At 41.8% G+C, this 25,396-nt stretch overlaps 1 protein-coding gene across 1 annotated transcript in view; it reads left to right on the forward strand.

The window, feature by feature from the left end:
- large1 (LARGE xylosyl- and glucuronyltransferase 1) overlaps positions 1-25,396 on the forward strand; it is a 114,173-nt gene that overhangs the window by 31,561 nt on the left and 57,216 nt on the right. The window contains exons 3-4 of the mRNA XM_018756092.2: positions 15,063-15,355; positions 21,911-21,993. Coding sequence (XP_018611608.1) covers positions 15,063-15,355; positions 21,911-21,993 — 376 coding nt within the window. The remainder of the gene's footprint in view (positions 1-15,062; positions 15,356-21,910; positions 21,994-25,396) is intronic.

Consider the following 25,396-nt stretch of genomic DNA (forward strand, 5'->3'; position numbering starts at 1 on the left):
TGCCAAAGTAAAATGTACTTTTAAATTTGACAATGACAACTCCGATGTCCATCCATCCTTCCATTTTTTTGGCCACTTTTTCCTCCTAGGGTCGCAGTAGCAATCAGGAGAAGGGCAATAGGGACAACACCAATGTGTTTTTATAATTTTTGTAACAGAAATTTCCTAGATTGTCTTGTAATGTAATATGTTCATTTGTTCATTATCAGTAACCGTTTGACCAAAGCACCGATTATCTGGCTTATGGATTTTTAATGATATCTCAAACATGGTTTAAATGCTGGTTAGAGAAAAAACTATGGAGCTTTTCATCATTGGAGAAACCCTGTACTTACATAGGAAAGCAGTGTGTCCTACTCTTTTGCTGTCTGTCTTATTTACATCTTACTATGCTTTTTAAGAAAGCAGTTCTATTAACCTATTCCTGGACAACTTGTTTTTCTCCCGTGAGTGTTCTGGTTTCGTTTTCTTGAACTAAAAAACGGATTTATACAGAAGAGATTGTCTTCTGCAGCAGGTGTGAAGCATTGTTTATATAGTATCCGGTTGAAATTTTCCCTTTTATTTGTTTTAAACAGAGTTTTTTGAACTCGAGGGCACTATTACATCATCCATCGCTCTGAAAACTCACATGAGGAAACACATGGAAGCACTGAAAGAAAATGTTTTGTTTTGTTTTTTTTTTTTTTTTAACCTGCATTTTACTGCTTAACATTTTATATTGAGCTGTCCTCATACCAGCCTGAAAGTTGCATGACTGTGCTATTTACTTTCTATAAAAGTATGGGTTAAAACAATAAAACGGGGACATCTGACTTTCTTTTATTATTCGTTTCTGTTGTCTTCAGTTTTTCAGATTTTTTTCCATTGAATTATTCTTTACTAGAATCTAAGGTAGCCAGAATGGCACACAGCAGCTGGTTGTTTCAGTCAGTAAGTGGAAGCGCTAAACACTTTTCGACCTTCCGTATCCATCATTGCGGTGGCAGCAGTGGTCGATAAAATGTAATTTAATTACACGATCATTTGGTTATGTTCATCAGGTATGCTGTATGCATCATTTCATCTTAAATAGAAAGGCGTGCTGTTTCTTCTTGTGATCCGGTGCTGTGGTTGTGTCACGGCTTAACTCCTGTTACAGGCAAAAGGTATGTTCTTGTGACACCTCTCCCCTCATGTATCAGTCCATTTCTGTTGACTCTCCCTGAGATAGATCAGTGGTTAACAATAATTGAAAAGATTTAATATTAACAGTAACTGTCTGCTAATAATCATTTTTGTTTTTTGCTGCAGTCTTTGTTACATATACTAGGAGTACTGTTTAGCTGCTGTTAAAGAGAAGTGAATAGGAATCATCGAGACTTAAAATTTCACAAATTACTGTTCAGAACTCGTTGTTCAAGTCATTTTCAGTTTTCTGTCCTCTTTTTTTGTCGTAATGTATTAATGAGTTACTGTAGCTGGCCTGAACTTGATTATAGCCACAAGATGACTTAGTCTTCGTTTTCAATGCAGTTTTAATGACTGTGTGCCAAAGATTGAAATCCTGCAGCTATTACAATGTTAATTATGATTAGGGGTGGAATTTTAGCTTGGAGGTCATGGTCACCACGGAAACGGTGCATTTAAATAGACTCCATAAAAAGCCCCCCCAATGCCATTACTACACACACATGCATAAAAAGCAAAGCAATTATTTGACTCACTAACTTGCGTCATTTTGGAAGAAAATGAAATTCTTGTCAGGAACTTTCTGACTATGGAGGGTGTTATTAGGTGTGAAAAAGGTTTGCCTTTTCATATAGGCTGGAAAGTTCTTTGAGATGGGGGTAAATTAGTATAACTTGCTTGATGGCTCTCTGGCTTTGCTGGGAGTGGTCAGTGGGCTTGGAGTATGAGAGAAAAGGAGACTTCTGCTGCTTACTCCTTCATTGGCACCATGACACTGGGACTCTGCTGGGTAAAATGTCACAGTGTGCAGAACTGAGTTTGGGGCTAAAGGAATTAACTTTAAAAAAAAAAAAACAACAAAGGAGGTCTTCCTGGATCACATCCCAGAGATTGAGCACAAGGACAGCCAGCAAATGCCCCCAGTGAAGTTCATTAATGTACGAGAGTGCTAATGCACTGCTTCCAGTTTGTGCCTCTTGCCTCGACTTCTACACAGTTTTAGTGTCCTGACTACAAGTATCCTGAATTTCAACTGGATATTTTTAGCCCTGGTTTGCAGCATAGTGTTATCAGAAAGACTGGAGAAACATGCCGAGAGCAGAAAAGAAGCACTTAAAGAAGCCACTTGAAACCTGAAATGCCGAGCAGTAACTGTGGATTTCATTTAATTTGCTCTTGCTTGTGTGAACAAAATACTGTACAGTAAAGACCCATTCATGAACAGTAGCACTTGACATCTACATAAGTGTTGTTCATTGTTTATGTTGAAAAACTTAATTACAGTGAATTCTGATCAAGTACTGACCTTGGAAGAAACAATGCTTTGGAAAACGTTAGTTTGCCATTTGAAGTAACTATTCATTTTTCTTAATTGTTTTTTCCCCCAGATATCATTTTTGTCCTTTCAAATTATGTAATGAGGCTGTTTCTTCTCTTAAATGGAGTACTGGAAGACAAAGTGCAAAAATTACATATTAATGAGAAGTTAATGCAGGGCAATGATTTTCCCTTGGAGAAGTGCTCAGAAGTCGACTATATTTGCCTCATCCTTCACTTGCTGCATATGGAAATTTATCCCACTGAATGTTGCTTTCTTGTTTGGTTGAAGGAGTGTTCAACAGGGCGCTGCCAGAGCCAGCACACATCTCCTGCTAAGTGCCTTGGCATCCTTTATTGTATGGCTGTGCCCCTCCCGCAGGTCCCCCTATACAGCCCTCTTACCCGTTGCTTGCCGCAGATTATTTGTTCACAGGCCGCAGTTGACTGTTAAACAAACACAGAGTCAGCATGGTTCACCTGGCTTTATTTTTTTATTTATTTATTTTTCGTTTTTTGCTTCCTGCTGTGCTGTTAGCAATGGGTCAGGTCTCCTCAGACATTTTTGGGAAGCTGTATCCCCCAAGGTCCGTGCAAATTGCAGCCTTCCTGAATGCTCGTTCCTGGTTATGCGGCTGTCATTAAGCAGCCGTTCCTGTCAACAGAGGACTGCGGCACTGCTTGAAATTTGAAACTCCAGAGAAAGGGGTCGGCCTTGCTTAGTCACTATAAGTACACCCCATCTTGGAGTCAGGACATGGCCGGAAGGCATGCATAGAATGGCTTTTGTCTCTCTTTGGATGTTGCAGTGTTCTGTTGGCAGCAAATGAGATAATGAAACTACACAGGCATCTGAATGTGCCACTAATTGGAGATTATTAGTATTAAAGCAGGATTAAGGAAAATGGATGTGTGGCTGACTGTGGTTTGTTTTCTGCTGTAACATAGAAAATTAATCCAAGCAAGGATTCCCTGTGTTGGTTTGACAGAGTGATGGGCATTGAGCTGCCTGTCGGCACACATTGCCTCGACTCTGTTTATAAAGGCATTGGCTTCAGATAGGCTTCCAAGTAGATTCTTATAAGGAATCTTTAACCACAGTGATGGTTAACTCAGAAAAGTAAACCTTGTGGGGGTTTCCCCTTGAAGTAAAATGCCTTTTTTAATGTATTTAAGAAAAAAAAAACAAATTTGTAATTTTTGTCAACGTTCAACTTGGTAAGGAGTCATTTATAGCTTGAGTGTGAACAGTGTGTTGCATATACAAGAATAGGTGAACAAACATAAGTCACTGGGGTTGGGGACACTGAGAGATAGCAGGTAAGTAAATGAAAGTAGAGGTGGACATTTTCTGACCAGCTGAGTAGCTTGATGTCTCCCGTACTCAAGGTGTCATTTGATATATTTGTAGTCTGGGACTACCTGTTTATGTCATATGTCATGCATGTGTTTGTAATCCATACCAGGTGCCTACCTAAATATGTTTTTGATAAGAGGGCTCTATATTCAGCTCGCTTTAACTGAGCTTCATGTTTCACACTGTAACTCTGTCTGATGTCATACGCTTATTTTCTGTTCCCCGCAGCGCTGTGCTGAAATGTGTGTCATCTACTGACAGCAGGTGTTTAATAATTCAAATGTTTCCTCCTATTAAGGGAGACAACTAATAAATGAGCTTGAATAATTCATAAGCCTTAAGGAGGAGACAGTAGTTCTGTTTTGTTTGTTTTAATTAGCCTGCCTTAACTTTTAATTAGTTGTTCAACTTATCAAAATAATACAGTGCGGCACACTTTACGTACACAAACAAAGTTTTCGTAATGTAGGGCATTTCCAGAGCAGCCAATTCTTCTGATGTCAAAGGCATCGAAAGTGGAAGTAACATTTAAGGATGTGAGGTTGTAAATGACTTCCTGTGATTTAATATGGTGAGCACTATTGGTGATGACTTGTAACAGTGCTGATGCAACCAGTACTAATTACTTCAGTCACAAGTATAACTGTCAAACACTTGATGCGGTTTGCAGTCCCCCCCGCCCCTGACAAAATGTGTGGAGATTGTGGATCTTTGAATTAATGCTGCCTTGATCTCTTCTAGGGTATATTGGCGGCAGTTTAATGCCCCACTTTTTTTATCAGCAGAAGCTGACACTGGAAGGTGTTGCATAATGATTTCTGTTATTAGTGAATTAAATGTCTGAATGACAACATACCATTAGCCTTTGAGTCTGTAAGGTTGTGATGATGATTTCACTTCAAGCTTCAAGTTCAAGTTTCACATTTATTATCATAGATACAAGTACCATGTACAAGTATCATGAAATTCTTCTTGAATGCTTCTCCACAGACTATCGACAAGACAGAGACAATACAAATACTGCACAAAACAACACAATGACAATGGCAGTGATTAATGCAATAGCAATAACGATAAATAACAGTAACAGTAATAACAATAATGCCAATAGACAGCCAGAGAACTCAGAATGTGAGAGCGAGAATGTGAATGCTTAAGGTGACAGTGTAATTTACCAATGTGCTTGGAAGGAGCAGTCCAACTCTATTTACTAAAGGTGGCACATTGGTTAGTGTTGTATACTCTTACAGCAGTGGGGTAAAAGCTCTTCCTGCACCTAGCAGTGTGAGTTTGAATAGACCTGAGCCGCTTTGCAGACGGCAGAGAAGAGAAAAGTGCACGTGCGGGGTCACAATGATCTTTCATGATGCGCATAGTCTTTTTGAGGCAGCATGTGGTGTAGGTGTCCTGAACTGCTGGTAGCTGTGTGCTGATGATTCCCTGAGCTGTTTTGACCACCCTCTGTAGGGCTTTCTTGTCCTGTATGGAGCAGCTCCCAACCCAGGATGTAATACACCCTGTGAGGACAGACTCCACAGCACACCTGTAGAAAGTGGTGAAGACCGCACTTGCTTAATATTCTTTGTCTTCTGCACCAACATCTTTAGCCATGGTCATGCCATTACCTTTTTGTACTTTTCTCTCCATTGTGGTCAGGGAGCGCTAATCTCACAGTCTCTCATCCAGTCTTTGTACTGTGGCCAAGGTCAGTTTATCTGCAGAGAGTTTAGCAGATTTAGCACTTTTGCCTGGATAGAGATAAAGAAAATTCGGAATCTTTGTAGCAAGCTCTGTGGTGGACCCTGAAGCCCCATCTTTGCCAAGTTTATGTTCCACGTGATCACTGAATGGATGGGTTCTGCTCTGATACACTGGCCATTGTCCTACCCCAGATATGTTGAGAAAGCATGTCTCTGGAATATGGATTTATGTTCTTCTGACACTGGCCATGATGCCCGATGAACCCCATAAATAAGGCACATCTGGGCCAAGCTGGTAGCTGGACTCGTACATTTTTAATACAATGTTAGGTATGGATGCTTATCCAAATGATTTACTTATTTATACACTCGTTATCAATAGTGGCGCTTATCCTGCAAGTAAAGGGCATTAGTCCGAGCAGGGAACACACCATTTAGAACGCCAGTCAGTCACAGCCACTTTATATTACTTGTTTTTACTTGAGCAAATCATGGTAATTACCTTGCTCCGAGATACTAGGGCAGCATTCAAACCTGGCACCACAAAACCACAGCCTGTGAGAGCGTTAACCACCGCACTACCTACTGCCTGCCTCTCCAGGTTATTCTTGCTTTTTAACCTTATTCAGAATAGTCTGCTTGGGAAAGTGCGTGTGTCTGTACCCGTGTGTGTGAGTGAATGAGAGGTGTAGAGCACAGGGAAAATTTGTGCGAAACTGAGGGATAAGGCAGGAGAAGGGTGTTTGTTGTGTGTGAAGGTGGAATATGGCAGAGACAGTGTCAGCAGTGTGGGCGGCTGATTTGTTTTCCTCCTCCTCTTCGTGTGGTGATGCATCTCCAGGCTGCTGAGATGTGAGGCGCAGTGTGCAGGTTTAGTGTGATGTCTGTGTGTGGTGCAGAGCCCTGCTGTGCCACAACAAACCGGGAGGCTGTTGTGTAACCCTGAAATGTTCTGGAAAACCTGCCACCCGCCTACCAACTATGAGGCTACAGTTCACTGGATGGTGAAGGGCTACTTGCCTTCATAACAATGAAGAGTTACTAGTTTAGTTAACACAGTGAAAGCAAGCAAGACTAAAGCAGTAACATACATTCTATAAACTTTGCAGATTCAGTTTGTTGCGATTAACGCAGGTATGTATTTTGAATCATCTCCAGCTGTAGTATTCTTGAGCAAAGTACTTACCTTGAATTACTCCAGCAAAATTACCCTGCTGTACAAATGAGTTGCTTTGGAGGAAATTGTCAGCTAAATGAGTAAATGTGGGGTTTGGTGCGTACATAACTTTGGTTCTCAGGTTATTTAATGGCTGATTTGCAAAGGTACCAGGTTTTGGAACTTTCATAGCAGATGTATTGCATTTGATTGCTCCACTCAGTGTTACTGTAGAGTGAGGTCATTTTGCAAGGTCATACCTCAAAGAGAGACTGGACGTCCGTCTGATGTGTCAGAGTTGGGCGCTGTCTGAATCAAAATACCACTGTAGCCCAGTTACCACTACGATGATTTACACATCAAGACTGGGTCAAAACTCAGGCATCACCATTTTGGGGAGCAACCTTAGCACCCTTGAGTTGGGTGGGAGAGTCAGTAGCCCCTTGTTCCTTCACAGACATATACCATATTTGTCTGATTCAAAACAGAACTGAACACCTTAGCACTTCAATGGCGTGTTCATGTATGAACTTTGTAACCCTACACTTCATTAAGCAAGTACATGTTATTATGTCTCTGAACAGCCAGTTAATTATGCTTAAAATGCTTGAGATTCCAGTCACTCACTGAACTGCAGTTATACCTGAAGTGTTTGTCCATTGTTGAAGAACCATCATACAGACCTATGGAGGAGCTCAGGGTGCTGTTATTTTTTTTAATTTTTTTTTTTCCATCCGTCTACCATCCATCTTCTGTCCCGCTTGTCCTAAAAGGGTCGCGGTGGCAGCAGGGAGAGCAGAGAGGCCCAGCTGCCCCTGTCCCCCACAACTTCCTCCAGCTCAACCTGGGGGATCCCCAGCCGCTCCTAGGCCAACTGTGAGATATAATCCCTCCAGCGTGTCCTGGGCCGACCTCGGGGCCTCGTCCCAGTTGGCCATGCTTGGTATACCTCCAAAGGGAGGTGCCCAGGGGGCATCCTTATCAGATGCCTGAACCACCTCAACTGGCTCCTCTCAATGTGGAGGAGTAGCGGCTCTACTCTGAGCTCCTCCCGGATGTCCGAACTCCTCACCCTGTAACGGAGAGTGAGTCACCCTGCGGAGAAAACTCATTTCGGCCACTTGTATCTGCAATCTTATTCTTTCGGTCATCACCCAGAGTTGATGACCATAAATGAGGGTAGGGATGTAGATCGACTGGTAAATGGAGACCTTATGGCTCAGCTCCCCCTTCACCACTACAGTCCGGTACAGCGACCACATTACTGCTGCCGCTGCTCCCAGTCTGTGGCTGATCTCACGCTCCCTTCTTCCCTCACTCATGAACAAGACCCCAAGATACTTGAACTCCTCCACCTGGGGCAAAAACTCTCCCTTACCTGGAGGGGGCATACCATTCTTTTCCGTGAGAGAACCATGGACTCAGACTTTGAGGTGCTGATCCTCATCCCCACCGCTTCACACTCGGCTGCAAACCGTTCCAGTGCGTGCTGGAGGCAGCCATGTGACGGTGCCAAAAGGACAACATCATATGCAAAAAGAGACATCACCTTCCGACTCCCACACCGAATGCCCTCTTGACCTCGACTGTGCCTTGATATCCTGTCCATGAAAACCACAAACAGGAGTGGAGACAAGGCACAACCTTGGCGGAGTCCAATATCCACATTGAACAGGCTTCACTTAATGCCAAGTATGCGGACACAGCTTTTGCTCCGTATGTACAAGGACTGAATGGCCTGCAGTAATGGCCCCGGTACCCCATACTCCCAAAGCACCTCCCACAGAATTTAATTTTTTTAAAAATTATTCTTAAATTTTTTTTTGTTATGTATTGGTTTTTAATAATAATTAATTTTTTTTATTATTATTAAAAACCAATGCATAACAAAAAAAACTCCCTGCATAGACTTTAGTTTATTCTACCCTCCTTGTTCTTTCAGTTGTTCGTTCTTCCTATTCACACACACACACACCCCCCCAAAATAGAGCAAGGTTGTGTCCTCTGGCAGATGGAGAGGAACTGGCCCAAGGCTGTGTATCTGCTGCTTTGTGACTTCAATGGGGTGCCTAATGTACCTATCACCTCTAGAACTGACTCAAACCCTTGAGTACAGGGGATTCATATGGCATCATTATACATTACACATTCAAACTCAGAAGTTTAGCATTTCTCAAGGGCCCTGTGCAGGTTAAAAGCAAGAATTTACATATATCTGACATGTGTTTTCCAAAGTAACTTACAGTATTAAGCTGCCTACAATTATTTACTCATTTATACATACATATACATACACACACACACACACACACACACACACACACATTTTCTGAACCGCTTGTCCCAAACGGGTTGCGGGGAACCGGAGCCTACCCGGCAACACAGGACGTAAGGCCGGAGGGCGAGGGGACACACCCAGGACGGGACGCCAGTCCGTCGCAAGGCACCCCAAGCGGGACTCGAACCCCAGACCCGCTGGAGAGCTCATTTATACATTTGGGCAATTTTACTGGAGCAATTTAGAGCAAGTACCTTACTCAAGGGTGCTTTGGTTCCAAAGTCAGCAACTCTAACCACTGCGCTACCAGCTGCCCTGGATATAACATGTACATTAGAATAATATAGTGATAAACACAGACACATGTGCAACAAGTATTATTGATCAACTGCTGCTTCAGTTTACATGGGGCATCAAATAAAGCGATGCGGTAGCTTAACAGGAATCCATATTTCCTTCTCTCATGTTGACACATTACAATTCCAATGAAGTCGTGGATAAGGTAGTTTATAGTGATAAGTATCATTTAGTATGGCATATCCGTCCGTCCATCCATCCATTTTCTTACTCTCTTGTTGTACTAGGGTTGCAGTGGCATAGGGAGAGCAGAGCAGCCCAGACGTCCCTGTCCCCTACAACTTCCTCCAGCTCAACAAAGGGGATCCCCAGTTGCTCCCAGACCAACTGGGACATATAATCTCTCCAGCAGGTCCTTGGCCAACCTCGGGGTCTTGTCTCAGTTGGCCGTACCTGGTATACACCCAAAGGGATATATCATAAGACCCAAACTAGAAGTGGTTATTCTGATGTATGGCAGTGGCATACACCCATGCTAGGTGGCTCAAGTGGTGAGTTTTAAGAGTTTTCCTCAAGAGTTGTAGGAAATCAGAAAAGCTGCCTTGAGGGAAGATTGTTCAGCCGTTAAGGGGCCAAGACTAAAAACAGACCTGATTGCGGTTTAGTGCCCATTCATAAATGAGATGAGCTCATGACCTGAATATGTATGATCCTATAGCTGGTAGGTGCTTGTATTCAGTTGTGCTATTATATATTCCGTATCTTCCATAGCTACCATTCTTCTTAACACCTTGTATCTTAATCTAATATATATGTGAAAACATTTTACATTGAGCCCTGTTCTCAGCAACCCCTTTGTTGACTGTAGGAGCATTGTGTTCAGATATCCAGGCCCTTAATAGCCATGTCCCATAAGGCTCTACTGTATGTTGTTTTGTTCAGGGTGTTGTAAGCAAGGACTGCAACACTGTTTGAACCACAAATCTATGCACTCAAATTTTGTTCTTCCAGCCATCATTTCTTAAGGGTGAGGTTCTGGTCACCCCCTTGATTCGGGCAGTTGCTAGTGAATCTTGAATTTTCCCGTACACAGGAATTATGCAGCTATATCATCTAATGTGGCATAAATACTGCAGATTTAAGTAGATTCTTGTCATCAAGGTTCTGTTGCCTCCAACTGGAGGTTTAAGTTTCCAGTTTAGAATACAGTGGCTCCAGATGTCTCTGCATATAGAGCAGTGTCACACAGAGACTTCTCCTTGCTGGAAGCCAGCTGATACCTCTTCCTATCGTGGCAGTTAAGCTCACCTGCTGACTTCTCCCTGTCAGGCTGTTATCTTCTATCAGGATGCTCCCAGAGTCCACCATCTCTGTGGAGAGAAAACACAATGGGTAGAAGAAGGAGTAAGTTTGGCTTACTGAAACCTCTTGGGGAACTTGTCAGAGGCTTCACTGTGTAGAGCCCTTCTTGTCACATGGCTCAGATGACCCTGATGCATTCTGGGACAGGTCATGTGTCCGTCTTCGACTACTCAGCTTGTGACAGAGAGATGTCTCTGATCTGCTTGTCTCTGGGTTTGGGTGTTAGCTAAGGTTGCCTGGAATCTTTTAAAGAAAACCCCAGATGCATTTTGGAAAACACCTGCTGAAGCACATAAGAAGCAAGCCTTATTTCATATTACTCACTCCGTTGAGCAGACATGTTCGGTGTTCCGTAGCTGAAGTGCAGACGTCCCTGAGTTAAATGAAGTGCACAGTGAATGGATTACATTATGACATACGGAAATGAATGGGTAGGATGGCGCTTGCAAGGGAAAACCAAACATCTCAGCTAAGCTGTTCAGTGATAGAATAATTCAATAAACACAATATGGGTTTAAATAAATGTGAAAACTTTATATGAAATGAACATACCACTCAGATGGTATACAGGCAATTTATGAAATTAATCCATCCCTAAACTGCTCATATTTAAAAATTTTGGATACCCAAGGGGGGTGTGGTGGCGCAGTGGGTTGGACCGAGTCCTGCTCTCCAGTGGGTCTGGGGTTCGAGTCCCGCTTGGGGTGCCTTGCAACGGTCTGGCATCCCGTCCTGGGTGTGTCCCCTCCCCCTCCGGCCTTACGCCTTGTGTTGCCGGGTAGGCTCCGGTTCCCCGCAACTCCGTACGGGACAAGCGGTTCAGAAAATGTGTGTGTGTGTGTGTGTGTGTGTGGATACCCAAAGCCTATTCATCATTATTTTAAATGGTAAAAATAATAATGTGTTCTCAGCCCATCTGAAAACCCAAACAAATTTTCCCAAATGTCACTATCATTCTGTAAAACACCAATATAACTATGAACCCATGGATTCAGCACATTATAAATCACATTTACACACTTACTGCTCTACAGTAATTACCACCTTTTCTTTTTAATTGATCAGTTCTCCACAGGATGAGCATAAACCAACACACACACACACACATTTTCAGAACCCCTTGTCCCATACGGAGTCACAGGGAACCGGAGCCTACCCGGTAACACAGGGCGTAAGGCCGGAGGGGGAGGGAACACACCCAGGACGGGACGCCAGTCCGTCGCAAGGCACCCCAAGCGGGACTCAAACCCCAGACCCACCGGAAAGCAGGACCGTGGTCCAACCCACTGCGCCACCGCACCCCCTAAAACTGTGTACTTCGGATAAAATGTGCATACATACCCGAAAAACCATCAGCTATATTTTTTCCGTTAATTACTCTGTCATCTCTGTAATCATTCAGTTTAATAACACAATATGGTTGACAGTCACTCCTATTCATTTTGCAGTCACTCCAGCTACAGTACATTACTGCTCTTCTGGTTCACTCATGTGATGCGAGAATTTAAACTTTTTTGTACATGCTGTTACTCATTTTTTCTTCCCTAAATTGAAAATCGGTTATCTAGAACCATTATACCAAAATTCTGAATAATGACAGCTGGTAAATCGAGAGATGCCTGTATATAGTATTAAGGTACTGAATGCTACGACTGGCTTACTCTGATGCAGCAACTTGGTGGCCAAAATAAATGTTTGTTTATCGCTTATGTATCTAGTTTAATTGCCTGCACATGTACAAATGAGCAGAATTGTAAATCCACAGGTGGGTGAGAAAGGGTGGAGGCCAGATCAAATTATCTGCCTTACATGAAACCAGTTCTCTTCTGTGGACAGGAACCTGTTTCTTTACTGTCACCATGTTTGCTGCTTTTGAAAAAATGTGCACAGTATCAGATGGCAGAAAGTCTGACACTTCTCAGGCATGTGACTGTTTACTGTTGAGTGTTTTCAGTTCACTCGTCTGTGAAGACAAAAGGTGTCTTGGATCTGCTCTGCTGGATTATGTTTTTAATCATTTATGATTCCCAGTACTAAAATCATCTTATTTATGCATCATTAGTCCTTGGCAAATTAACTGAAAAAAAAAATCTCTTGTCATGGTACTCGTAGACTGAATTAATGAGAAATGGTAGCGCTACAACAGGAGGTTGAAAGAACTGAACATTAGTATATCTAAATGAAAGATGGTGCAATTTTAGGAGTTTGCCATAATTTACTACCATACCTGTAGTTTTACCTAGGTTTGCTATTTAGTTTACTTTAAAAAGTACAGAAGACAGACTCTGGTCATGCAAAATTGCAGCACTCTCCAGGCTTACTACGTGTGTGTGTGTGTGTGTGTGTGTGTGTGTCTGTGTGTGTGTGTGTGTGTGTGTGTGTGAGAGAGACATATTGCTTTTTAGTTTAGTTGAGGTGAGGTTCTGTTTCTTTGGCACTCTGTTTGGATAGCACTTGGTGCAGTCACTGGTTCCTTATCTTGGGCTTGCACCTGACCAGTTGGACGAGGTTGTTGACCCCTGTTAGGACACCATCAACAGAAGATTTATGGTGTGGAACAGCACTGTTGTGAATAGCTGACAGCACTGGGCTTTTTTAAATTCTTAATTTTTTTTTTTTTTTTTTTTTTTGCTACTGCTTAACCTTTTAAGCTGTGTTTGGTTGACTGCCTTGGCAACGTCAGTACATCCCTCTCCAAAATTTAATATGAAAATTCATTTAGACTCTATTTTTGTATGTACATACTGTGTGTGTGTGTGTGTGTGTGTGTGTGTGTGTGTGTGTGTGTGTGTATATATATACACACACGCAGATCCCCCCCCGAGATCAATAAAGTGTCTGTCTACAGTAATTCTCTTAATTCTGTTTAGAAAACAAGTATGTTTTTGTTATGTCCGCAATCCGTGAAGCAACCAGGTCCGCACGAGGTTCAGTGGAACAGAACGCGACACTCAGCACACACAAGCACAATGCACATGCGCCGATGCCTTGGCGCTGCAGTATGTTTATACATACACAACAGTTTTAATGCATAATGGGGTAATCAGAAAAGGTTTCCAAGTTTTGGAGTGGCAGTGGCTAAATTTAGCTTTCATTTTGCAGTATAACTTAAAAGACCAAGCTGTCCCTGGGCCTGTTGACAGATTTTTTTACAAATTGTAGTGGTTAAAATTTTCTTGAAATAAGTGTTTTTTTTTTTTTTTTTCTTCAGCACAGAAGTACTGAAATGTTAAATGCCCCAGTTCTGTTTTGTAATAAAATATTTGCATTTCTTACGGAAAGAATGAATAAGGTTGTATCCCATCCAGAAAGATGCTGACAGCGATCACCTCAAGTACAACCCTACTTGATTTCAGGTTCAAGATGGTGTAGGTGCTCTGAGGATTAATTCCATGCAAACTGCTGCAATGTTAAAAAGGTTAAATCCAGAATGAACAGATATACTCCAGGCCTGATGACTGCTTGTTAATTACGTATTGAGCATTTTTGTCTCAGACTGTCTGTGTTAGTGATGTATGCAAGACATCAGCACACACTTGCTTTTACCTTATCTGGAAATTTTGTCTTGGAGAACAAGATGGGGAGGTATTCCCTGTTTTTTCTGTCAGATGCTATGATTAATAGCCCCTGATATCTCTGTCCAGCTACCCAGTGCCACTAGCTCCATGGGGAAATGTCTCTAAATGTATCTGGCTTGGGTCTTTTGCCTCACTCTGTAGAAATACCTCCGGCTCTTCATTACTGACACAAGCTGCATGATTCTTCTTGTCAGACTCCAGGTTAAAGGAGAGGCTGCCACCCTGCCCCTCTCTGGGAAGATGAGCAAGGAGATCATAGAGGAGCTCATTCATCCTTCACCACGTAGTCGATATGTGCTTTAGGGTGTCTGCATTCCAGAAGTGGTTCTCATGAGGCTCTTTTGTTGACCGACCCAAGAAAAATGGTTGTGTTAAATAATCACATCCAGCTCTTTTTTGTTCTTTCATCACACCACTGAATATGTCCACATGCACGCCACACACACAGAAGGCAGTGTTATTCCTCATCGCAGGGAGAACCTGAAGCTCAGTAGGGAGTTGCCTCTGCTCAGTATAGAGCACAGTGCTCTTGTTGGTGTTTCGCTAGCTTGCAGCTGTGCTCCAAACCCTGAAACATGTCCATGCCAATAAATGGTCATACAAACCTGAATTCTGTGCTTTCGCTGTCATACTGGTGCTCCCTGTGTTCCGATTAAACCCAAAGACACAATCAAGACTCATAACCCTTGGTCGTCTTTATTGGTTTTGTGCCTTGTTTTGCTTTTATCTCAGAAACCAGAAGAGGCATTACTTTTTTTTTTTTGGAACTCTTTTACCAATGGTTCTGTGATTGTTGATTTGACTGATAGATTATTTTATGTCCTCTCTCTGCCCCTTACCATGGCAGTGAAGTCCCTCCCCCTGTCACCACTGGAGTCCCAGACGGCCACGCTACCTGGTGGCCCAAGGGACCGGCTGGCTCTGGAGATGCGTGTTCGGGAGGTGGAGGAGGAGAACCGAGTTCTGCGGCGGGAACTCAGCCAACCCCCCCGGGCAGCCTCCCGTCATGGGCGCCACGGCAATCAGTCACGCACCTACTCCACTGAGGAGGGTACGGGAGACAGCGAGGGGCAACGTGTTGCTGGGGCTCTTGGAAACAACTCAGAATGTGTGCCCCAACCACCAGTGGACAAGTGTGAGGTGAGAAGGTAGCACGATTTGCGCTTAATTATAAAACATTGTAATTTTTATACAACTTACCTGCTGTTAATCCAGCAGGTGTTGTAGCAGTGTTGTTTGGCTCCGGAAGAACTGAATTCCTGCCCTGAATCTTTGAAATTCAGTTTCACAATTGACACTGCAAATCCAATTCAGTATTCTCTTACTGTGTATCAGGTTTCTTCTTCTACTGCATCAAAAGGTTATATTAGAAGTTTTTATGTTGATTCACTGTAACTTTAAGATCATATCTGTTAAACAATGGATGAACCTTCATGCAGCTACTCATGTAATGTAAACGTTTATTAAAAAAACATTACAAACGTGATTAGGAATTCTCGATATTTGGATAGTTTTTTGCAGCTGCTCGTGTGATGTACATTGATTCATATGGTGGAAAGTAAACTAACTGTACTTAAGAATGACATGTCTGCTTCTAAGTCTCTCTTTCTGCTAATGCACCCATTGTATTTTCTATGAGATGTATATCGCTTTAGAGAAAAGCATCTGCTAAATGAATAAGTGTAAATGTACCTGAGTAAGGCAGTGGTTTCATTGCAAATGTAAGATTGATTGAATTATTTTGAACAGCTGAGCAACTTAGAAATGGTAGAGAAGATTGATGGTGTTCGTAGCTCAGGTTGTTGATTCAGATGTTCAGGTGTTCACCGAGCTTTGCATTTGGACTGCAAACGCTTCATCACCAGTCGAGGTGACATCATCAACACTGAAACATCTAAACATCTGAAGCTAAGCAACATGTTTAGAGGAGGTAACTCATTTCTTTAAGTTTATGTATTGATGTATTGATTTAATCACGGTGGCATAGCGAGTAGCATTGTTGTCTCACAGCACATCGGTGGTGTGAGAGGACGTGGGTTTGATCCCAGCTCAGTCTGTGTGGAGTTTGCATGTTCTCCCATGTCTGTGTGGATTTTCTTTGGTTGCTCCGGTTTCCTCCCATGGTCCAAAGACATGCTGGTCAGACTCACCCGTAGTGTGAGTGCAGCAAGTGGTAGGGAACAAACTAGGTTTGCTTGAGACTTTCATGTCTGCAGCTATGTCTCCTTCTCTCAATGTAATGCATAAATTGTATTTTTGCTGAGATGTACGTCGCTTCGGACAAAAGCATCTGCTAAATCAATAAATGTACATGTAGTCTGTGAGTGACACAGAGAGAGTGTTTTTCACTGATGTATGGATGAGTGACCCATTGTAGTGTATCTCGCAGTGTAAGTCACCTTGGTGAATAAGGTGTGTAGGCTGATAACATTACATAGAGTTCACTGGAAATTGCTTTGGAGAAAAGAGTCTACTAAATAAATGTAAAAAAAGTTTTTAGAGTATTGAGTAAGGGTAGTTTCAGATACTGGCTATTGTCTACCCAGTGTTGTATTAAATAATTTGCATTAACTAACTAAATGCTTCATATCTTCAAGAAACACAAGAAAACTGATCATGTGTAGCAGTTACTCACAAATTCGCTAACTGCTGGTCAGGCAGCCTGGAGCCTGTCCTGGAATCACTGGGTTCAAGTCTGCGGTGTACACCCTGGATGGACTGCCCGTTCATTGCATGGTAGCCATACACACACCCACTCACCCATTCACACACTGCTGGCAATTTAAGATAACCAGTTCACCTTAACTGGATTAAATGCATTCACCTTAACCGCATCTCTCCTGGATAATCTCGAAATCTTGTTGAGCTCTCTTCCAGAGGACAATGTTCCATTGATTTTCCTGGATGATTTCAACCTGCATATTAGAGACTTACATGGAAGCTGCCTTCTGTCACTTCTGCAGTCCTTTGACCTCTCTATGTCCCAGTCCTCTGCTACTCAGTAGGTTGGCAATCACTCCAACCTTGTCTTCTATAGAAACTATGGCTATCCTGTCTGGTCCACCACCCCTCTGCATGTCTCTTACCATTTCTTCCTCTCCTTTCAGCCTTGAATCACCACCCGTAACTTCTTTCCCCTAACCCCCTGCACCCTCTGTGACGTTCCATGTCTCAAGCCCATTCCTTCACCTCTTCTACAGGCCATATTGCCACAGCTTATTTCTTATCTCCAAAATCATCCACTCTTCTCTCTCTTCTGGTTGTTTCCCATCAGCTTTCAAAACTGCTTTCATCTCACTGCTGTTAAAGAAACCCATTCTGCATCCAGACATAATCCAGAACTACAGGCCTGTCTCTCTTCTGTCTTCTCTGGCAAAAACTTGGGAATGGGTAACCTGTACCCAGCTATCGCTGTTCCTTGCCCAGAATGAGCTCCTTGATGGTTATCAGCCTGAATTGAAGGTCTGACATTCTACCACAACTGCCCTCTTTGCAGTATCAGATGCTTTCCAGTTGGTTAGAGTGCCCTCCTTTTCCTCAGTTCACATCCTCTTTGTTCTCTCTGCAGAATTTGACTGTCAAACACCAGATTCTCCTCTCTTGAACAGGTTGGCATGAAAGGAACAACACTGAAATATTTTGAGTCCTGCCTCTTGGGTAGATCTTACCAAGTAGCCTGGTGTTGTGGTTGAATGTCCAGAGAATCCACCCTTAACTTACTAAAAACTTTATGCAACTTCTGGTCCAGGCTGTGGTGATTTACCTCCTATACTACTGCAGCTCTTCTGTCTGATTCCAGCCTCTGCCACCAAATCTCTCCAGTTGATACAGAATTCTGCTACGACTTGTGTTTGACTTACCCAAATGCTCCCATGTATTCCTCTTCCTCCTTTTGCTACACTGCTGAGCTTTTCCCCCTCTGCCACTTGGTGGTCCCATTCACAAGAGCTCCAAAATCAAAATTACAAAGGTTTTTTTATTTCTGACTCCTATGTGATGGAATAACCTTCCCCTTCTGCTTAGAACAACTAAATCTTTCAGCAATCAAGAATGGTCTCAAAATAAGCTCTTTTGGACTCACTTCTCCCCGATCTCTTAAGCTCAGATGATGGAGGTGACAGTAGAAATTACATCAGCAATTCATAAATGATGAACACCCAGATAACAGTATGCTGAACAAATAATAATGGAGAATAATACATATAACATATGTATGTCTAACATATGGTTAGTTATGTAATGTATTTTGTTGTTCCATAGGCTATTGAATGATGTTTTGAGTAATATATCAGAAGAATGTGATTTCAAACAGGGGGCAGGATTGTTTGTAATTAGAATTGACCTTGTGTGGTTCTAAAGTATAGTCTGTATATTAATTTAGGGTAAGTGCTTTGCTCAGGGCTACTATACTAGTAGTGGAGATTTAAACTCTGGATTGGACTTCATGCTCTGCCCCTTTAGGGCCTGTTTTTAAGTGCAGTTATCTAAAAAGGATTATGCAAAGGGGAAAAAGTAGCATTCCTTAATGTTAGGGCATAAAATAAAGTGTGTATGTGTCCCAGTAAGTATCTGATTTAACTATTTTCCATTGTATGACACTGTAAAATGAGGGTGTCAGAAAATGGAACTGAAGTCAGCTGATGTTCTAATAGTAATAGGAAAAAATCAGTGTTTTCTGGAAGTTATGGTGTCAATCAGTATGTCATTTCATTTGAAATGGGGCAAATTATATATATATAATATATAGTATTTCTGTAATTTATTTTCTGTCCATAGATTCCCTCTGTTACTTATGATAAATCACTTTATGTTTTACGAAGTTTCCCTACATTTTATTTCCCAGTTAACCCCTGAGATGAGGATGTGTATCGAGTTTAAGTCACAAGGGAGACCCTGCTGTTACACTTTTCATAAAGGGACTTAATTACTTAAGAAAAGTTATATAAAGTAATGGCATATCTATAAATCAGATTTAGTGTACGTAGTAAGGCATAGTGCTGCAGCAGTACTCCAATCCATGGCCTTGATCATTTGGAGCTGTGGTAGCTTGACCGACATACAGTCCCCTTAGCAAAATGCAGAAACTGGAAGTAACTCTGCTTGAGGCTTTGGCTCCTTTAAAGGGAATCCTGGTCTTACAAGAACATTACGATGGTAACAGAATGACACACAATGATGTTCTGATGACTTTGTACTTCAGGTCAGGATAATGCACTATGTTTGATGCTTACAGATGCATAAAATCTTGTTTTCAGTAAGTGTTTTTCTGTAAGGCCACCCCTCCTTCGCTTACATGGCAGTTACATTGAAGTAGCAATCAGGATGCTTGTCTTCTGGACCACACTCAGCAAGACTTGAAAACCAGGTGACTGAACACTCCATTTTCAGATAGGAGGCATTGGCAAAACTTTTCCCCACACCCATATCCTAACGTGGGCCTCTGACTAATCTCATCCTCATCAGTGGGATAAATGTAAATGTTTGCTATTTAACTGCAGACATGGTGATACCATATATATATATATATATATATATATATATATACACACACACACACACACACACTCGAACCCAGAAAAACATCTGAAACATTGTTCAGCAGCAGCTCTTAACACGTGGATAAACTGTTGCCTGCAATGAGTCAGAGGCACAAGTGAAAACTTAATTCCTCAGAACTACAGATGCCCCTGTAAACTGATCTCAATTTAAAAGCCCCTCTGTGGCCTGCCAGGTAGTTCATACGATGTTCCAGAAGTGCCCACCAGTCTGTGAAGGTGCTGACACTTCGTTGGGCCACAGCCAGGTTTTAAAAAAAATAGTGCCTATTGGTTTAGTCAGCAAATAACTGTTAAGGTTTCAATGGTACTTTTTTGCGTGTTTATTCTTTGATGTGTAGGAACAAGGGCAAGTTTCCTATGAGTGACTTTTCTGAAGAATCATTGCTAGTTTTAAAATGTGCGTGGGCAGAATAGTCTGCTCAAGTAAATTCTACTTTAGCAGCTGCAAGGACAGACAAATGAAAACTGGCCAAATTCTGGCCTCTGGAAGTTTTAAGCTGCTCTGGGTACTAGATTCACCTGGCCAACGAACTGAAATGAAAAGTTTTACTCAGGATAGCAATGGTCACTGCGCCTTTTTGAAGAGTTGGGCTGTTGAGGAACCCAGAAGCGGCCACTGCCACTCTCCGACGGAGACTGGAACTGGAGAGCTTAGTCCGCTGTGTGATGACCTGGAAAGAATGCAACCCTCTTCATCTTCCTGGCCTTCCAGTGCATCTGTTTTAGGCACCTCCACTTTCCGCCCACACGTTGACATATTTTGGCAGTCAGCACCAGCAGCACCCTCCAGGCTGGCGTGGAACTCTTTGTTTTATTCCTTTATTTCATTATTTATTTATTTCTGGTCTGCAACGTTGCAAGAACATTGCGCTCTTTCTGGGTTCTGCTTCTTTGCAGATATGGTGACAGCAGCCTTGCGCTGTAGTGTCGCAACAGCCGGAGCCAAACCTGTTTCCTCGCAGATTGTAAAACTGTGCATGATTTGAATCCAGACCCTAGCATTCCCATCCCCCCAAGCAGACTTTATGGCAGAAAACACACACACACACAAACACACACATACACATATTAGGGTGTTTCTCATGGGGTTCCCTTGTATCACATGCTCCAGCTCATCACTATGGGCTTTAGGGGACTTCTGGGTCACTCTCTCATGAGACAGGAGCACACGGAATGTAAAAGGCAGAGATGTGTGTAGCACAGCTGTCGAAGGAAGGGAGCAATCCCTACACGGAGGCTACAGCATCTTTTCTAATGTAGTGTTGAAATAAATGTGCAACTTGATAAAATTTCCTTTAACAGCAGACTTATTTCTCCATTTAGTATCCTTTACCAAATATACACTTGCTCCTTGAACAGTTAATTTGTTCAGTGAAGTAACCCCTTCAGACAAATTCCCATTTTGAAAGGATCAAACTATTATTCCTTTTCATTTCTTATTTTCAACACATTGTAAGTTGCTTTGAAGGAAAGTGTCATTTAAATTAATTAGTAAAAGTACTGAATCTGCTCAGTTGTCATTGGATAAAGCTCTCAATGTGAGGGATGTCATGAGGAAGCTGGTGTGTTTTGTTTCTAAAGAAGTGTGACCATGTTAATATACTTTTTGGTGGGATATCTGTCTCCATTCGATGGATGTATTAATAGAGAACAGCCCAGATATCACAATTTGAACCCTCCTTGTACATGAGTGGTCATTGTTTCTAGGGTAATTTAGAGGCTAATAGTGTAGATTTAGCCAGAAAATAGCCATACTTACACCACAGAGAAAGAAAAATTTTATTAGTTTGAATGTCTGTATCCAAAAACATCTGATAAAGGTGGCAATACCATTGTAGTGAATATTAAGTTCATTCTATTAAAAACCCCACATGTGATGGTAAGTCAAAAATATCCACTTTATGAACACTGTTGGGATTACTTTTGATTCTTCCTCATATTTTCATAAGATGTTGTTTTTTTAATTATTTTTTTGTTATGTAAGAGCTGAGCACAAAAACTGGTAGCACTTTAATGAGGAAATAATTGTGCCCATGTGTCTGCAGAGTGCAAACAATTGGAATCATTCCCAAAATGCCCAGCGATAACTTTTTGTTTACAGGAACCTAAAAAAAAATATTTTTCTCTCTTTCCACAGACGATTCATGTAGCCATTGTGTGTGCAGGGTACAATGCCAGCCGAGATGTGGTGACTCTCGTGAAGTCTGTACTGTTTCACCGGTAAGACTGCATATTCCATTACACACCTCTGTACGTTCAGGTGCCCTGTCTAGACCATGCTGTTTCTTCCTGTGCACCCTGATTAATAGGCTTTTCGCGGAGTGCCTAACTATGCTGCAGAGCTGCCTCACCAGGCCCAGGATCTGTTTGCATGCCTGCTACCTTCTGCTTGGTTGCTAGGCAGTGCTTCTGCTGCTGGGAACACTGGGTAGGGCCCCCCCCCAACATTCGATGGAAGGCATCATCAAGCCAGGGGACAATCGGTTTGGGCTGAAAGTCCAAGTACATTGGCAGAAGAATTCTTCATCTCCTACCATGACAGTAATGCATGGGTAGTCATAACTATGGTTTGGACAGAGACCCCAGAGCAGATGACCCCCCACCCAGCCGTAAGCCTGATATATCAATCATAGTCGTGATTGTCCCTTTCTGGATATCCCAGATTACTCTGACAAAAAGGAAGCGGGACATGAAGAGGCAGCTAGTGGTTTCATAGCAAGGCTTTTGAGCTTTCCAGTTGTGTGCTGTACTTTCAAATGCAGAATGTATAGTGGGTTAGAGAATGGAGAGAATTAATATGCAATATGAGGAATATCAAATCTTTCAGGAATGTTTTTGCCATTTCTATTAAGACTTGAAGTTTGCAGGTTTTAGGTGCAGTTCCCTTCTGTCAACAACCTATGTAGACATGAGAACCCAAATCACTCCTTATGAGAAACTGTGCTCCAAATATAATGGAATTTGGGCAGGACTGAGTAATTACAAAGTTTGGGCAGGTTGACAGATGGTAGATAAATGATCAGTGACAGGATGGCTTGGTAGCCATGCCATCCTTGGCTCAGCCGTAATTACAAGTATAGATTATGTTCTTATTTTCTGGAGTGTAAATTTGGCTCTCCAGTGTACATGAACAATGAAGGATTTTGCCAGTGGAAACTCTTTCTGAATTGTCCATTGTATCTTCCTTCTGCAGAAGCCCCACCTATAAGCATGCAGCTGTTGACCTCACTGGGCCTGAAGATCATAACCTGCCATGGCCTTAAGCTACTACTTTTCTCCTTTCCTTGTACCTCAGGATGATGATTCAGAGTTGTAACCCTTTTTCTCAGTAACAGTTACTAATTCAGGGCTTCTTACCTTCACCATAAAGGTGTTTTGGTTGGGTCAGTACATCCACGGCAATGACAAAGATATTTAACTGCAGATGACCTTGGTTGAGAAATTTTAATGTGTAAGTCATAGTCATAAAGGGGTCAAGATCTAAAGGCCATTATTAATAACCTAGGATGTAATGATGATGTAAAGGCTAAAAGTTATGACTTAGTACTCCTCCTTGTTTTGTAAAAGATTCCTAGCATATTATGTCATTGCCTTGGTATCATGCAGTAAAAAGAACTCCAACAGCTACCAACAGCTTAGAAAGTTGCAGAGTGATTAATAATTTACCCCAAGACATCCTCCTGCTTTTGCTTATTATCTCTGTATTACAGCCAGCCAGAGCGCATTTTTCTTTTTTGCTCCAGCGATACCCTGCTGGAAGTACAAAGTGTTTGCAAACATCACATTGGGGGCATTGAAAACTTAACAAGCCAAGCAAGTGGGCAGTAGCTTAATATCTAAAAACATGGGAACTAGTGGATAACCACCCCTTCTAAGGGAAATCAGGCAAGTGAAGGGAAAAAATCATGCACAGAAAGTGTATTAAAGTTCCTTTCTGTATCACGGTGATTGTATATTGTTGAAAACTCCTTGGGAAAAAACTGAAGAAGTCTTACTCCCAGTAATTTTCTTCCGATTGAATTATGTCACATTCTTTTGATGTTTAGCCCATAAAAGGGCCTCATTGTGGCACCAGTTTTGCATGGCGGCTGAACGCAGTTTAATATGTACCTCTAAAAGCTTCTCCAGCTGGGCTTTTAAATATTTAACTGGCGAAACAATTACACAAAATTATCATAATGATAATATCTAAATGGCTGTCAGAAGCGACACTCTCTTTTGATTTCTGTTGTGAGTGCACCGTCAGTTGCCATGGCAACAAGAAAGACGAAGTGAGGGCAGATCGGGGGAAAGAGCCGTCCTTTCAAATGAATATCAAAGGTCAAACATTTGAAAGCATCTTGATGCTATCGGCAAGAAGGGGTTTTAGTTGGATCTGCCTTGTCACTCCTGGCCTAATTAGTGCACAGTCTTCTCTTTTTTTAAGCCAGAACAGATAGAAGATGACAGTATGATGCAGAAGCTGCTCTATAAGTTTGTAACACAGACACTGAGAGAGTGTGTGTGTGACTGTTGTGTGGGTCAGCCCAGCCTCCTGGGGCTATATAGTACACAGACAAGAACGTAAGGCTCTAAGTGTTCCAGCTTTTCCGTGTTCCATAAACAGAAGTGGACTGCTTTTTTAATGATCTTCTCAGTCTCAGTCAACCCTCTCTGATAAGGGAGCACACACAACTTTTTTTTTTTTTTTTGCTGATTAACTGAAATTTGAGCACTGTACTTGCGTTAGTCAGTAACATTCTATTTGCAGAACCCAGTAATTTGTTTAATCCTTACAATATCCGATATCAGTTGTAGAATCTACAAATTAATTTCCTGCAAAGTGGCTTTTCATTTAAGTTAAATTACACAAAAAAATTCTTATATGAGTTCAGTTTGCAGTTGAGTAAGGACACAGTCTTGCAGTACTATGATTTCTGTTTGGAGTCCCAAAGGATAATATACTGCAATTCCCTTATGAAAGACATTTAACCTTTGTTTCCCCAGTAAACTGTCCAGCTTCCCAAAGGAGTGAAAAGATACTTTAAATGACAGCATCCATTCAACAACACAATTTTTCACAGTTCCCAATCTCATTGCTAATTATAAAGATGTGTCTTTTTGGTACATTTGAAACTTGAACTTCCATTTTTGAGAATTCCCAGCCTTTTGTGAGAAGCTGCAAGGCAGCCTGAGCAGTGATGGGTGAATTTTAAACTTGGTGATAATTAATCAATCTGTTACTTTCCCCACCAAACTGCTGCATAACAGCAACATGTGTCTAGCAGTTGCTCAGGAAATTTCAATGAATTTTTGTGAGGCAGTGAAATGAAGTATGTGCTGCTACTCTGGGGATTAAATGAAATTGATTATTCTATTTAATTTATAGCGTGAAATTGAAATCCAATTTCAAAACTTGCTTGAATTTAATTCGGTTGACCACCGTCCACCCTGATGCCAAACATTGAATTGTTTGACATCTGAGAATAGCAGGTCAAATTGAGCATGCATAGCTGCATAGCTGAACTTCTTAAGAAAATGTTGGGTTTAAGTTTAGTGTGCTTGTGTTAATATTTTAAAGGTGTACACGGCCTGTGGAACAGAACTTAATGAAAACCCAGGTGGACTGAAATGTTATCTTTTT

This window comes from Scleropages formosus, chromosome 24, assembly GCF_900964775.1.
Source record: "Scleropages formosus chromosome 24, fSclFor1.1, whole genome shotgun sequence".
In the NCBI taxonomy this organism is placed as follows: domain Eukaryota; kingdom Metazoa; phylum Chordata; class Actinopteri; order Osteoglossiformes; family Osteoglossidae; genus Scleropages; species Scleropages formosus.